This window comes from Stomoxys calcitrans, chromosome 3 (genome assembly GCF_963082655.1).
Source record: "Stomoxys calcitrans chromosome 3, idStoCalc2.1, whole genome shotgun sequence".
Taxonomy (NCBI): domain Eukaryota; kingdom Metazoa; phylum Arthropoda; class Insecta; order Diptera; family Muscidae; genus Stomoxys; species Stomoxys calcitrans.
The window spans coordinates 187,698,036-187,714,736 of record NC_081554.1 but is presented as its reverse complement, the minus strand read 5'-3'; the positions used below and the strand labels follow the sequence as shown (position 1 = coordinate 187,714,736).

At 34.1% G+C, this 16,701-nt stretch overlaps 1 protein-coding gene across 1 annotated transcript; it reads right to left on the bottom strand.

Annotated features, from left to right (window-relative positions):
• Positions 1–12,792: 12,792 nt before the first annotated feature.
• On the bottom strand, positions 12,793–13,329 carry LOC131996243 (uncharacterized). Its single transcript, XM_059365740.1, has one exon. It carries the CDS (start codon positions 13,327–13,329, stop codon positions 12,793–12,795), a length of 537 nt encoding a protein of 178 aa, XP_059221723.1.
• Between the last annotated feature and the right edge of the window lie 3,372 nt (positions 13,330–16,701).

Here is a 16,701-nt window from a genome sequence, read left to right as displayed (position 1 = left end):
TGAGATTTTATATCCAAATTTTTTTTTTTTTAAAGGTAACTTTTGCACAAAATTTTCAACCAAAATCAATTGCTTGGAATATTTAATAAAATATAAATTATATTTGGAATAAAATATAAATTAAATTTATTATACCCACCACCGAAGGGTATTTTCATTTTGTCATTCCGTTTGCAATACATCGAAATACCGATTTTCGACCCTTCTTGATCAGCGTAAAAATCAAAGACGTTCTAGCCATGTCCGTCCGTCTGTCTGTTGAAATCACGCTACAGTCTTTAAAAATAGAGATATTGAGCTGAAACTTTGCACAGATTTTTTTTTTGTCCATAAGCTGGTTAATTTCGAAGATGGGCTATATCGGACTATATCTTGATATAGCCCCCATATAGACAAATCCGCCGATTTTGGGTCTTAGGCCCATAAAAGCCACATTTATTATCCGATTTTGCTGAAATTTGGGAGAGTAAGTTATGTTAGGCTCTCCGACATTCTTCTTCAATCTGTCCCAGATCGGTATAGATTTGGGTACAGCTGTCATATAGACCGATCCGCCGATTTAGGGTCTTAGGCCCATAAAAGCAACATTTATTATCCGATTTTGCTGAAATTTGGGACAGTAAGTTGTGTTAGGCCCTTCGACATTCTTCTTCAATTTGGCTCAGATCGGTACAGATTTGGATATATTGTAGCTGCAATATAGACCGATCTCTCGATTTATGGTCTTGTGCCCATAAAAAGCGCATTTATCATCAGATTTTGCCAGGATTTGGGACACCGAATTGTGTTAGGCCCTTCGACATCCTTCTTCAATTTGGCTCAGATCGCTAGAGATTTGGATATAGCTGCCATATAGACCGGTCTCTCGATTTAAGGTCTTGCGCCTATAAAAGGTGCATTTATTGTCCGATTTCGCGGAAATTTGGAACAATGAATTGTGTTGGGCTCTTCAACATTTTTCTGCAACTTGGCCCAAATTGGTCCAGATTTTGATATAGCTGCCATATAAACCGATCTCTTGATTTGAAGTCTTGGCCCCATAAACAGCGCATTTATAATCCGATTTCACTGAAATTTGACACAGTGACTTAAATTATGCTTTTCAACATCCGTGTCGTATATGGTTCTAATCGGTTTATTTTTAGATATAGCTTCCAAAAAGATCAATCTTTTGTTATACATAACTGAACAATAACTTGTAGTTATTAGTAGTTGATCCAAATCGGAACTAATTTCCATATAGCTGCTATGGGGCATAAGGTATGCAATTTTTACCGGATTTTGACGAAAGGGGGTTTACATATATACTCGAGGTGGTGGGTATCCAAAGTTCGGCCCGGCCTAACTTAACGCCTTTTTACTTGTTTTATATTATTTTTTATACTGACCACCATAGGATGTAGGTATACTAAGCCAGTCATTCCGTTTTTAACACCTCAAAATATTGATCCAGGACTTCATAAAGTATATATATTCTTGATCGTTTCGACATTCTGAGTCGATCTAGCCATGTTTGTCCGTCCGTCTGTCTATCGAAATCACAATAGCGGTCGAACGCGTAAGATACTTTAAATTGATGTAGGTCTGCACAGATACTTCAAATTGATGTAGACCTACATCAATTTGAATTAGGGGATTGCAAATGGGCCACATCGGTTCATATTTGGATATAGCTCCCATATAAACCGATCTCCCGATTTGATTTCTTGAGCCCCTGGAAACCGCAATTTTTGTCCGATTTGGCCTGAACGTAGTGATCTGTTATGACTTTCAACAACTGTGCCAAGTACGGTTTAAATCGGTCTGTTACCATATAAACCGATCTCCCGATTGGACTTCTTGAGCTTATACAAGCCACAATTTTCATCCGAATTAGCTGAAATTTTGCACATAGTGTTCTGTTATGACTCTCAATAGTTGTGCTGACCATGGTTTAAATCGGTCTATAACCTGATATAGCTCCCATATAAACCGATCTTCCTATTTGACTTCTTGAGCACCTGAAAGCCGCGATTTTTATTTGATTTGGCTGAAATTTTCCATATAGTGTTCTGTTACGACTTTGAACAACTGTGCCAAGTATGGTTGATATCGGTTTTTAGCCTGATATAGCTCTCATATAAACCGATGTCCCGATTTGACTTTTTGAGTTCTTGCAAGCCGCCATTTTAGTCGGATTTGGCTGAAATTTTGCATGCTGTGTTCTGTTATGACATACTGCGCCAAGTATGGTTGAAATCGGTTTTTAGTCTGATATAGCTCCCTGGAAGCCTCAATTTTCATCCAATTTGGCTGAAATTTTGTGCATATTCTTCTGTTATGACTTTCAATAACAAATCAATAACTGTGCTAAGTACGGTTTTATACGGTCTATAGTCTGATATAGCTCCCATATAAACCGATCTCCCGATTTGAATTCTTGAACACCTGGAAGCCGCGATTTTTACTCGATTTGGTTGAAATTTCGCACATGGTGTTCTTTAATGACTTCCGACGACTGTGCCAAGCACGGTTTAAATCGGTTTATAACCTGCTATAGCACCCATATAAACCGATCTCCCGATTTGACTTCTTGAGTCCCTGGAAGCCTCAATTTTCATCGGATTTGGCTGAAATTTTGTGCATAGTCTTCTGTTATGACTCTCAACATAAAATCAATATTTGTGCCAAGTACGGTTTAAAACGGTCTATAACCTGATATAGCTCCCATATAAACCGAGCTACCGATTTGACTTCGTGAACCCATGGAAGTCGCATTTTTGTCTGATTTGACTGAAATTTTACATATAGTCTTCTGTTATGACTTCCAACATTTGTGCCAAGCACGAACTACCGGTTTGTGTTGTTGAGCCCTTACAAGCCTCAATTTATGTCCGATTAGGCTGAAATTTTGCAAGTGGTGTTCTGTTATGACTTCAAACAACTGTGCCTGATATAGCTCTCATATAAACTGATCTTCCAATTTGGCTTCTAGAGCCCCTGGAACCCTCAATTTTTGTCCGATTTGGCTGACTTTTGTTTTTTGAATAGTGTTTGTTATGACTTGGAACAACTGCGCCGAGTAAAGCTTGAATTTGTCTATAACCTGATATAGCTCCCATATAAACCGATCCCCTGATTTGACTTCTTGAGTCCTTACACGTCTCAATATTTGTCCAATTTGGCTGAAAATTTCCACTTAGTGCTCTGTTACTATTTCCAATAACTGTGATATAGCTCCTATATTTTTGCAAAGTCCATGGTGGTGGGTTCCCAAGATTCGGCCCGAACGAATGTAGCTCGCATCTTTTTTTTATTCTTATTTTTTAGTTTTATTTCATTAAATTCAATCATCAAATAGAATGAAGTAACAATGGACGTATACGTTATATTATTGGCATTAATGAAATAATATGCTGTATACGCACCCAAGTCCTTTACAATAATCGAATTTTAACAAACCTTTGTTTTGAGATTTTATTTTCTGAATAGTTTTAAGGTTTCTTTTGCTAAAAATTTCGTCCATAATCAATTTTTGCTTTTTTTTATTAATTTGGTTTTTTTTTAATTTTTTTTTTATTTAATATTTTTAATTGTTAAACAAATCTAAAATACTATTAAAATATTCGGGTATATTCTGTATCCTTTTTTCAACGAATACTTCACATAGAATCTTTGTTTTTTAAAGGCCTTTGGTATTTTTGAACTATTAAAGCTTCAAATCTATTGTTTTTGTTGGGTATGGTAAAAGTCACGGTAGCCTAGTTGCCCGTTAGCCTTTCAACTATCTTCCCACAGCAACTGCTACTACCCACTTTTTTTCTCAAATATTGTGAGTATTTACAATTTTAATGAATTCCACCTGATATGAAAATCTTCTTTGCATACCAAAGGCAACTCTATTCATTTGTTTAGCATATTGCGCTTATCGAGATATCTTTTTGCGAGGCTTAACAAAAAAATTTGAATAGCAATGTGAGATTTTAAAGGAAACCGAAAAACAAAAACGAAAGCAACTATGACAAAACAAAAAAAAAAAAATGGGAAAAAACTAAGCATAGCCTAGCCTCAAAGCTATCATAGCCATCAACATCGGCTATGTCATCATCGCCATAATCTCTCCCTAAGCATGTTCATCATTATCGCGTTTATATGAAAACACTCTTGGTTATGTATTGTATGATGGTGGTACTTCGCCTGTTTCTGCTTTCTACACTCATAAAATGAAAGCAGTCAAGTGTAAAGTTTTTATAATCTGCACCGGCATCAAAGTATTTAGCAACGAATGTGAGAATATTTAATAGGGTGCATTAAATATGAAGGTGAAAATATGATTTCTTCCTAAAGAGAGAATGGCATATTATAAAGGAATATGAGATTTAGTAGAGGCAAATTCGTGTTGTGTGCCTAGTAAAATGTTGAAAGGAATGGGCTTGGGAGCGTATGATTGTTATTAATTAAGTACAAATATAAAATAAATGCTGTTTTAAAGTTGTTATGACATTGTTATATTAAAAATGCAAAAAGTTTAACATTTTACAGATTTTTATCTTGCTATTTGGATAATAAATGTAATGTTTCACGCAAGAAAATCCCATTAAAATTGATTAAAAAATTGGATAAAAATTTAATAAAAAAGTAAAATTTGAGAAGATAAAAAAAATTTAAAATTTAATAAAATAAAATGAAATAATATAAAATAAATCAAAAAAAAAAGAATAAAATAAAATAAAATAAAATAAAATAAAATAAAATAAAATTAAATAAAATAAAATAAAATAATTAAAAGCGTGCTGAGTTTGGCAGGGCCGATTCTTATATACCCTCCACCATGAATCGTATTTGTCGAGTTCTTTTCCCGGTATCTCTTTTAAGGCAAACAAAGGATAAAACAAAAGAATTGCTTTGCAATTGGAGCTATATCAAGGTCTGGTCCGATTACGGACCATAAATGATTTGAATGTTGGAGACCATAGCAAAAGTCATTGTGTAAAATTTCACCTTATGTGAATGCGCCCTTTAGGGGCTCATGAAGTAAAATTTAGACGTTAAAAGGAGAGTACCAGGCTATAGACCGTTTCAGACCATATTTGACACGTATGTTGAAGGTCATGGGAGAAGCTGTTGTACAAAAGTTCAGCCAATTCTAAGGTTCAAGAATTTAAGCCTCCAGATCGGTTTATATGGCAGCTATATCAGGTTATAGACAGATTTAAACCATACTTAGCAAAGTTGTTGGAAGTCATAACGAGACCCCTCATGCAAAATTTCAGTCAAATCGGAGATTAATTGCGCCCTCTATTGGCTCAAGAAGTCAAGATCCAAGATCGGTGTGTATGGCAGATATAACGGGTTATGGACCGATCTAAATCATACTTGGCACAGTTGTTGGAAGTCATAACAAAACACCTCATGCTAAATTTCAGCCAAATCCGATAAAAATTGCGCCCTCTAGTGGCTCAAGAAGTCAAGACCCAAGATCGGTTTATATGGCAGCTATATCAGATTTTGGATCGATCAAAACCATGCCGAGCACAGTTATTGAAAATGATGCCAAAACTCCACGTACAAAATTTCAGCCAAATCGAATAAGTATTGCTCCCTCTAGAAGCTCAAGAAGTCAAGATACTAGATCGGTTTATATGGCAGCTATATGAAAACATTGACCGATATGGCCCATTTACGATCCCAACCGACCTACACTAATAAAAAGTATTTTTGCCAAATTTCAACCGTCTGGCTTTACTCCTTCGAAAGTAAGCGTGCTTTCGTCAGATAGACGGACGGATGTACAGACGAACGGACATGGCTAGATCGACATAAAATGTCATGACGGTCAAGAATATATATTCTTTGGGGGTCTTACACGAATATTTCGAGGAGTTACAAACAGAATGACGAAATAAGTATGCCCCTATCCTATGGTGGAGGGTATAAAAAAACCTAACAAAATAAATTTAAATGAAATACAACAATTAACAAGTAAAAGTGTGCTAAGTTCGTGCGGGCCAAATTTTGGGAACCCACCACCATGAATTCTGCTAAAAATGTATACAAAATAAATTTAGTTCAAGGGCAAAATTTTATTTCAACATTCTAAACTTGCCAAACCAGCAAAAATCAAAGCTTCTAGAAACCGAACGAGGATGAACGAGAGACCGGTTTACATCGGAGGTATATTAGGTTATAGACCGTTTCGGACCGTACTTGACCGTAACGAAACACCACATGCAAAATTTCAGCCAAATCGTTTTATGGGAGAAATATCAGGTAATAGACCGATTTAGACCGTACTTGGCACAGTTGTTATTATTCAAAATTTCATCTAAATTGGACAAAAATTGCGGCTTGTAAGGGCTCAAAATCAAATCGGGAGATCGGCTTATATGGGAGCTATATCAGAGCTATATCAGGTTATAGACCAATATGAGCTTTACTTGGCACAGTTGTTGGAAGTCATATTGGAACACTTCTGGCAAATTTTCAGCCAAATCGGACAATAATTGCGGCTTTCAGGGGATCAAGAAGTCAAATCGGGAGATCGGCTTATATGGGAGCTATATCTAAATCTGAACCGATATGGCCCATTTACGATCTCCAGCGACCTATATCAATATTTAGTATCTGTGGCAAATCAAGATGCTAGCTTTAAGCGTTCGACCGCTATCGTGATTTCGACAGACGGACGGACATGGCTAGTTCGACTGAGGATGAGGATGACTCAGGAGGGGTCTTAGATCATATTTCAAGGTGCTACAAACGGAATGACTAGAATAGTACACCCCCATCCTATGGTGGTGGGTTTAATTACTACGTCAATATTAATGTTCTAAATAATAATCATATGAAATTTCATCAAAATCCGACAATGTAATCGATGGTCAGGCGTTAATGGGTTAATTTTGTTAAAATTCTATTTCTACAGAAAAAGTTGAGGACTTTTTGTCAAAAATTTCCACTTTTATACAAAATTGTTGACCTTTTTAACCCCCACCCTATTGCTATTGCGAATTTAATACCATCACTTTGCTCATAACTTAAATCCCATAAGACTGAGACCAAAGTGCAGAGCGAGCTGTCGAGACCAAGTGAAATTGAAAGGATAAGCAGATAAACACACAAAAATTTAACCTCAAGCATTAAAATGCTTTAAAAGCCATACTAAATTTAGTGTCACATGTTGTGAAATGTTTTTGGATACCTACTAAGCCGTTTGCTTTTGGAACTTTTATAATCACTCACACATAATTTTTTTTCTCCTTTTTTTAGAGTTCATTATATTGCAGCCTTACAATATAAGCACATAAACCGTCGCATATGTCATAGCAAACTGCTAGAGTGAGACAAAATGTGATGCGACCAACGTTTAAGAAAAGAGGATAGGGTGAAGTGGGCTGCGACTAACACTTAGAAAAGCGGTAGGGTTAAGTTGGTCTATGTGTGTTGGTGAGGCTTGGGAAATGAAATAAACAACAGCTACAACAACAACGACGACGATGACAACAACACAACTAGTTGAGTTGCGCTGAGTTGAGTTGAGTTAAGTTTTCTTTATTCATTTGACTTTGGGGCAAATGTCATGATGGTCTGCACTTTTACACCTGTTGCCGGCATAAATTTCATATGCCCGTATCGAAAGCAATTTATTGTAATTAATTTATTGATTTTTTCCTTTTTTGCTTTTCTAGGGGGAGACTTTTTCTCTAACAGTTATGAAATATTCACTAGGGTATGAAAATTTCTATGAGAGGCAGAATAGTTGGAAACTCTTAAGCCTTTAAGATAAGCAGGTTTTTTTGAATTTGTTGGTGAGAGAAGATTTTAAATTTTGATGAAATACTTAGGAAACTCTCTATGTATACATACATTTTTCGATAGACATTGCGTTCAAGATCAGGGCATACTTAGTAAACTATCATATTGGTTTAAATTTTATAATTTAAAAATGGGTATTTATTTTCAAAAATTTAAAAATTTATTGTAGTTAGCTTTTACATGTTTTTCTATCATGTTTTTTGATTTTTATTTTCAACCTTAGAACTTCAATTACTTACATATATATTATATTTTTATAGGATTTTTTCATAACCTATATAGGGCATTATTTTATTATGGTATTAGGTAATATTTGTGAAATGTTGAAAAAAACTTTTGACATTTTTGTAATTCAATTGGGTTGGTGATGAGCTTTATCTGATAAAAAGAATGTGGAAAAAATGTATCTGCCTTAGTGCTACTATACAAAAAGTCTGCGACTTTGCTTTATTTCATTTTCAAACATGACCAAAATTTTATTTTTTAATATTTCACATTCTTCTCTTCAAAACTTCTCTTCAAAGAGGTGTCGCACTGCGGCTCGCCGTTCGGACTCGGCTATAAAAAGGAGACGCCTTATCATTGAGATTAAATTTGAATCGGACTGCACTCATTGATATGTGAGAAGTTTGCCCCAGTTCCTTAGTGGAATGTTCGAAATTGGAAATTTTGCCCAATATATATTGTCAAGGTATAGATGAATCTCAATTCTTTAGCTCAATTCGTAAGGAAAGTACCATTTTGTATGTTTTAGTACCTAAATGTACGATTTTGATGGCAGCTATATCCATATACGCCTATGCTATGGTGGTGGGTATAAAAAATATTTACTCTTCGGAATGAGTTTTTTAGGTATTTTCAAAATGATCCAAAATTGATCAAATTTGCACACATATTGGACAATTATTGTGAAAATTGCAACAAATTGCAATATTCTAATTGATTCTTGGCATTTTCGTATAGCAAAATTAATGTTCGACACTTGTTTTTTCTTTGCTAGCCAAAATATACCAAATATATACAGTCATTAAGGTTCATATAAGATTAAAAATATATTAATGGACTATATCTAAATCTGAACCCATATTGTTTTGTTCACATATTAATACCTGTAACGTCTCATTCAAATTTTGTAAATATCGTATCAAAATTACGTTGATTTCAGTCATAAAAACTGAAACTGAAAAAAGATATACATATATGGAATTTCATGAAATTTGTCAGACGTATTGAGACATCAACTAGTTCATCTTTGCCAAATTTGGTAATAATCGGATAAAAATGTGGCTACCACAACTAAAAACCACATATCGGATGAAGTTTTATAAAGGAGCTATATCTAAATCTGAACTGATTTTTTCCAATTTTAAAATTTTTGTCCTAGGCATTGAAAAACATTTTTGGTGATTTTTATCAAGGCTGGACGCTTCCCTGAATTGATCTCCATTTTGAATGTCAAACACCCCACTGCGCATAGCCATGAATTCGAGAACATATGGTACAGAATCTGTGGGTGGCGAGAATGATCGGATCGAACGAAGACGCACAAACCTTAACATTCATCTCTTTATCTTTATCTTTATCTTTATCTTTATCTTTATCTTTATCTTTATCTTTATCTTTATCTTTATCTTTATCTTTATCTTTATCTTTATCTTTATCTTTATCTTTATCTTTATCTTTATCTTTATCTTTATCTTTATCTTTATCTTTATCTTTATCTTTATCTTTATCTTTATCTTTATCTTTATCTTTATCTTTATCTTTATCTTTATCTTTATCTTTATCTTTATCTTTATCTTTATCTTTATCTTTATCTTTATCTTTATCTTTATCTTTATCTTTATCTTTATCTTTATCTTTATCTTTATCTTTATCTTTATCTTTATCTTTATCTTTATCTTTATCTTTATCTTTATCTTTATCTTTATCTTTATCTTTATCTTTATCTTTATCTTTATCTTTATCTTTATCTTTATCTTTATCTTTATCTTTATCTTTATCTTTATCTTTATCTTTATCTTTATCTTTATCTTTATCTTTATCTTTATCTTTATCTTTATCTTTATCTTTATCTTTATCTTTATCTTTATCTTTATCTTTATCTTTATCTTTATCTTTATCTTTATCTTTATCTTTATCTTTATCTTTATCTTTATCTTTATCTTTATCTTTATCTTTATCTTTATCTTTATCTTTATCTTTATCTTTATCTTTATCTTTATCTTTATCTTTATCTTTATCTTTATCTTTATCTTTATCTTTATCTTTATCTTTATCTTTATCTTTATCTTTATCTTTATCTTTATCTTTATCTTTATCTTTATCTTTATCTTTATCTTTATCTTTATCTTTATCTTTATCTTTATCTTTATCTTTATCTTTATCTTTATCTTTATCTTTATCTTTATCTTTATCTTTATCTTTATCTTTATCTTTATCTTTATCTTTATCTTTATCTTTATCTTTATCATCCCTTTATTCAATACCATATTCATATTCCTTGTCATCATACTATATGCCAAACCTACATCCCTAAATCCTACTATTCACCAAACTAGCATCCCTATACTTATCACTTCCTATAGTGTTTTGAGAAGCCAAGATCATTTCTGATAATAGAATATGATAGGAGTATGTTTTCCACTAAGGTGTACAAAATCAATATCAATCAACGAAATGCAAAGCGTATGACACAATGGCATGCACCCCCATTTTGGCTATGGTTTTAGAATAATATATCGAACTCCTCATTCCTAACACTGGTCTTAATAACCAAGCATTGCATTTGACTCATGTTTGGTATATAAGGAAAAACACATTACTCATGCTGCATTTCAAATTTCATACAGTTTGGATGAACTATATCTAAATCTGAGCTTTCTATATTACAATCAAAAAGCAAGCATCTTGGCCGAAAACAATGAGACATAGGAAATTGCGTGACATTTGAAACACCAAATGTGACGCATGCCTTCAGTAATATATAGAACAAGTAAAAGCGCGCTAAGTACGGCCGTTATATACCCTCCATCATGGATCTTATTTGTCAAGGTTTTTGCCTGGTATCTCTTTATAGACAAACAAAGGATAATGGATAAAAATTGCTATGCTGTTGGAGCAGAATCAGGTTATTGACCGAATCGGACCATACTTGGCTTGGATATTGGAAATGATAGTAGAATTCATTTCAGCAAATTGGATAAGGATTGGGCTCTCTAGAGGCTCAAGAATTAAAATCGGTAGATCAGTTTATATGGGAGCTATACGTATCAGGTTATGAACCGATTCGGAACATATTTATTGAAAATTATAGGAAAAGTCATTGTGCAAAACTTCATTCAAATCGGGCAAGAATATCTTCCTCTGAGGGGTAGTAGTACAATCGGGAGATCGGTTTATATGGGAGCTACACAAATCAGGTTATTAATCGATTCAGACCATACTTAAAACGTATATTGAAAATAGGAGAAGTCATTATGCCAAATTTCTGCCAAATCAGATAAGAACTGCGTCCTCGAGAAGCTCAAGTAGTACAATCGGTAGATCGACAGACTGAAGGACATGGCTAGATTAACTCAGATTGTCGAGACGATCAAGAATATATATTTATGGGGTGTTGCACACAAAATGACGAAATTAATCCCCTTAAAACCCTCATCCTACAGTGGGGGGGTAAAAAAGGGACTTTATCAAATTAGTTGTGAATAGGGCTCTTAGGTTATGGGTTAGTTTTATAAGGAATATATGCCATAAGGCCTATGCCGAAACACCCACAGACTATTTATAGTCCATTGATATATTGTATCACAGCAGCGATGGATTAAAGGCTCATCCTAACCCTTACGCAAGCCGAGATTTGGGATTACAAATGAACATTCCATTAAGGAACAGGGGCAAACTTCTTGATCATGTCCGATTCAAGTTTAAGCTCAATTATAAGGGCCTTCCTTTTTATAACCGAGTCCGAACGATGTGCCACAATGCGACACTTCTTTGTGGAGAAGTTTATGCATGTCTGCCATACCGAATGGTACAGTACCTCACAAATGTCGCCAACATTAGGAGGGGATAATCACCGCTGATAATTTTTTCTGATGTTCTCGCCGGGATTCGAATCCAGACTTTCAGCGGACATGCTAACCTCTGCGCTACGGTGGTGGGATGGGATGGGAAAATGCTTTACACATCTAAAGATTACGTCCATCGTCGTATGCTGGTACTGGCTAAAAACTCACCCTATTTCACCTCGGGGTACAGATTTCACCTTGGAACTACTTTCGCATTACTTCAAGGTGGACCCCTAATCTGATGCTTAACTATCTTCTACACATGGTGTCTACCTCCAGACCTTTGCTTTGTCCCCTACTCCGCACAGTGGGATGAGAAAAAAATAAGTGGAAATAATTCTGTCATTTTGGAACGAATAGAGATATCTTCATAAAATTTTTCATGGTTATAGCTGGGGTGTTGTCCAGTTTATATGCGGAGTTAAATTTTAGTCCTATTATTTGGGTGAAACCCAAAATAAGGCCAAAAAATACACTTTTGTGAAAAATAAAAATCAAATTGAAAATATCATAAAACCAAAACTACTAAAGATATCGCTCTAATTTTTCACAAATTTGTAGATGATTATCTTTTGAAAAAAATTAGTAAACATTTTTGCCACATTTCTTGATGAAAACATCAAAAATCCCCACACTGGGGAAATATGTTTGTAAAATTGGCATTTTTTAGTAAAATGTTCGTAAAGACTTTAGGAAGACGCAAAAGGCACTTTCCAGCAAAAAAAAAAAAAAAAAAAATTAGAAAGTCGGACCATAAATGCGTTTTTTTTATAGGACCGATGTGACCAACTTTAAAGGCCCACCAATGGGCCACTGGGACTTCTAGTGTCCTGAAATTTTGCATATAAACTGGATAACACCTCAGCTATAACCATGTAATTTCATGATGATATCTCTATCCGTTCCAAAATGGCAGACTTATTTCCACTTATTTTTTTTCCATCCCACAGTGCGCCGTTGCGCCAAGGGCCATCTTTTTTCTACGCAGTATCTGTTCAGCGTATCTGGTTACTGCCTGCCAATTCTTTACATTTTCGAGCATCTTCTGTTCTATGTTATCGGGGAAAAAGTCGCCAATTAGCGTTTCTAGTTCCCTGCGTCGCCAAGCCCAGTGACTGCCATCAAAGAACGTATGTTTGGCGTCGTCTTCGACTTCTTCCGCCTCGTACACGTACGTGTTATATGTAAAATTACCCATTCGATGTAGGTACTTCTTAAAATATTCATGGCCCGATAGTATCTGGGATAGAAGTTCACATCCCTGTTCCTTCTGCCTTTCAACGTCTGAATGTCTGCAATAAGTGGGTGTGTCCACCTTCTCCGTGACCCGTTTAACCATCTCATCCCTACGCAGTATCTGTTCAGCGTATCTGGTGACTGCCTCCCAATTCCTCACATTTTCGAGCATCTTCTGCTCTATGTTGTGAGGTGAAAGTCGCCCATCAGCGTCTTTAGTTCCATTCATCGCCCAGCCAAGTGACTGCCGTCAAAGAACGTATGTTCGGCATCGTCTTCGACTTCTTCCACCTTGTATACGTACGTGTTTGATGTGCACTTACCCATTCGATGTAGGTACTTCTCAAAATATCCATGGCCGGATAGCATCTGGATAGAAGTTCACATCCCCGTGCCTCCTGTCTATCTACATCTGCATGTCTGGAATAAATGGGTGTGTCCGCCTTCCCCGTGACCCGTTTAACCATCTCATCCCTCTGTGCGCCGTTGCGCCGAGGGCCATCTTTTACCTACGCAGTATCTGTTCAGCGTATCTGGTGACTGCCTCCCAATTCCTCACATTTTCGAGCATCTTCTGCTCTATATTGTCGGCGTTTCTAGTTCCCCGCGTCACCCAGCCCAGTAACTGCCATCAAATAACGTATGTTTGGCATCGTCTTCGACTTCTTCCACCTTGTACACGCTCGTGTTTGATGTACACTTACCCATTCGATGTAGGTACTTCTCAAAATATCCATGACCGGATAACATCTGGGTTAGATAGAAGTTCACATCCCCGTGCCTCCTGTCTATCTATGTCTATATATCTAGGATAAGTCGGCGTGTCCACCTTCCCCGTGACTCGTTTAACCATCTCTATTGCTATCTTTAGATAGTCTACCCTTCTCTCTTCTAGTATGATCCACGCCCTCGAGATTGCTCTAAAGATCCTGTGTCGCTTCATTGCTAGAAAATCAATGGGGGTCATGCCTGAGATTACAAGGACGGCTTCCTCTAATACTACCATGCGATAGGCTGGTGTGATTCGTAGCATTGCTGTTCTTTGCACCGATAGTATTTTGTTTGTTGTCGTGTGCGTCTCTATGGTCGGCGCTCATATTTTGGAGCCATACAGAAAGATATTGCTAGTGGTCTCCATTAGTATCTTTCTCTTGCTTGAAAGATTTTAGGCTATATTATCCTGCTTAGCCGTGAGGCTATTTCCGCTGCTTTCGTTGTTGCGTACTCGATTTGCTTCGAGTATGTTAATTTGGAATCCAGTCCCATTCCTAGGTATTTGACAGACGCCTTTGTGGGGATAATAATGTCGTCTACATGCATCTCTACCACCAGAGGTATTTGTCGTCTTGTCAGCAGAAGCAGCAGCTCTGTTTTATGCATGGCCAGTTGTAGGCCATGTGAGTACAGCCAGCTCTTTGTGCGGATTATAGTTTGGCGAGGTTTGCTTTGGGCCGCTTCCATGGATCGTGCTATAGATTAGTAAGCGATCTTTCAGGTAGTTCTTCCATATTCTCACCAAGTACCCAGGTAACATGGTAGATCGTCTTTAGGGCTTGAACCACATGTGCCTACCTCAGGCTGTTAAAGGCATTCTCGATGTCTAGGGTCGCCAATAATACGATCGGCCTTGTAAAGTCACTGACAACCTGTGCTTCTTCCACTGTGTCTACCACCTCCTTTAGAGCTCCCAATGTCTGCTTCTTGGGTCGAAATCCTATTACATTACTGTGCAAACTTTTTTTAAATAATTAAAATAACTCATACAACCCCATAAAATACATTTGTGTATATGCCCTTTAACTTTTATTTCTTCCCACAAAAATATATTTTTTTTTTTCTTTTATCCCTAGCAATTATCTTTTTTTTTCAAATCTCGTTTTCAATAAATTATTCAAGGTAACCATTGTGAGAAAAACTAAAATACCAAGGGGCGTATAGTTGTTGTTAATTCCTCCCAGCAGACTGCTGGGCGTATGATTGTTATCAATTTCTTTAACCAACCTAGGGGGCGTATGATGGTTATTTATAATAACCAAACAAGAATAAATGCTACTACGGAAATATCTATTTTTTCGATTAATACACCTAATTCGAAAGGCGTTTACAATAATGGTCTGTGTGTTAGTCTTTGATAAACAACAACTTAAACCAATAGCTATTAAATAAAGCAGATAAATTTAATAAATTAGTTTAACTCCCAAAATATAATTTCCTATACATCCAATGTAAGCTGGTTTACTTAATTGGTCGCTGTAAAACACAATAATATATCAGATAATTGCTTTATTTGTTTGCTAGCTATTGCCTTAACAAACCAGGTGATGATTAATATGTGTTAGCTTATATTGGTTTTGTAGTGTTTTGGTAGTCCTTGTTTTAGTCAAGATAGTCTTACTTATAAGTTTTTCCCTATTTTCCCCCCAAAAGACATTGACATCAATTTGCTGCATGTGTATATTAAACGATTGACGTATTACCCTCTGTTTTCGAAATGTTATTTTTATTAATTTTTGCAAAAGACTGCTTAAGTTGGAGCAACATTGAACTGGTCAACTGTCCAATGGGTTGACCAATAATTAATTATTGAAATATTTCATAATGACCATGAATTCCCTATTGGTTATTAATAAACGCCAGTGAATACACAGCGAAAATTTATTGATTTTCCTTCGTTTGGCGGTTAAGTATGAGTATAAATACATATACTTGCATGGGTACCACAGCCATACAAGGAGCAACAGTTTGGAGGATAAATTTCAACAAGACAAACATGAAATAAAATAAAATAAAATAAAATAAAATAAAATAAAATAAAATAAAATAAAATAAAATAAAATAAAATAAAATAAAATAAAATAAAATAAAATAAAATAAAATAAAATAAAATAAAATAAAATAAAATAAAATAAAATAAAATAAAATAAAATAAAATAAAATAAAATAAAATAAAATAAAACAAAACAAAATAAAATAAAATAAAATAAAATTAAAAAATAAAATAATATAAAATTAAAATAAAATAAAATAAAATAAAATAAAATAAAATAAAACAAAATAAAATAAAATAAAATAAAATAAAATAAAATAAAATAAAATAAAATAAAATAAAATAAAAAAAATAAACTAAAATAGTATGAAATAAAATAAAATAAAAAAATAAAATAAAATAAAATAAAATAAAATAAAATAAAATAAAATAAAATAAAATAAAATAAAATAAAATAAAATAAAATAAAATAAAATAAAATAAAACAAAATAAAATAAAATAAAATAAAATAAAATAAAATAAAATTAAATAAAATAAAATAAAATAAAAAATAAAATAAAATAAAATGAAACAAAATAAAATAAAATAAAAATCATACAAATTTCATTTCATATTGAAAATTTTCCTAAAATTTTCATTTTATCGAAAATTTCGTAAAAATTTTTAAAAATTTGATTTGTCCCGAAAATTCCATAAAAATTGATTTTTTCGAAAATTCAATAAAAAATTTATTTTTTTTTCGCAAATTTCATAAAATTCTATTTTTATCGAAAATTTTGTAAAATTTGATTTTTATCGAAAAGTTCGTAAAATTTTGATTTTTTATCGAAAAT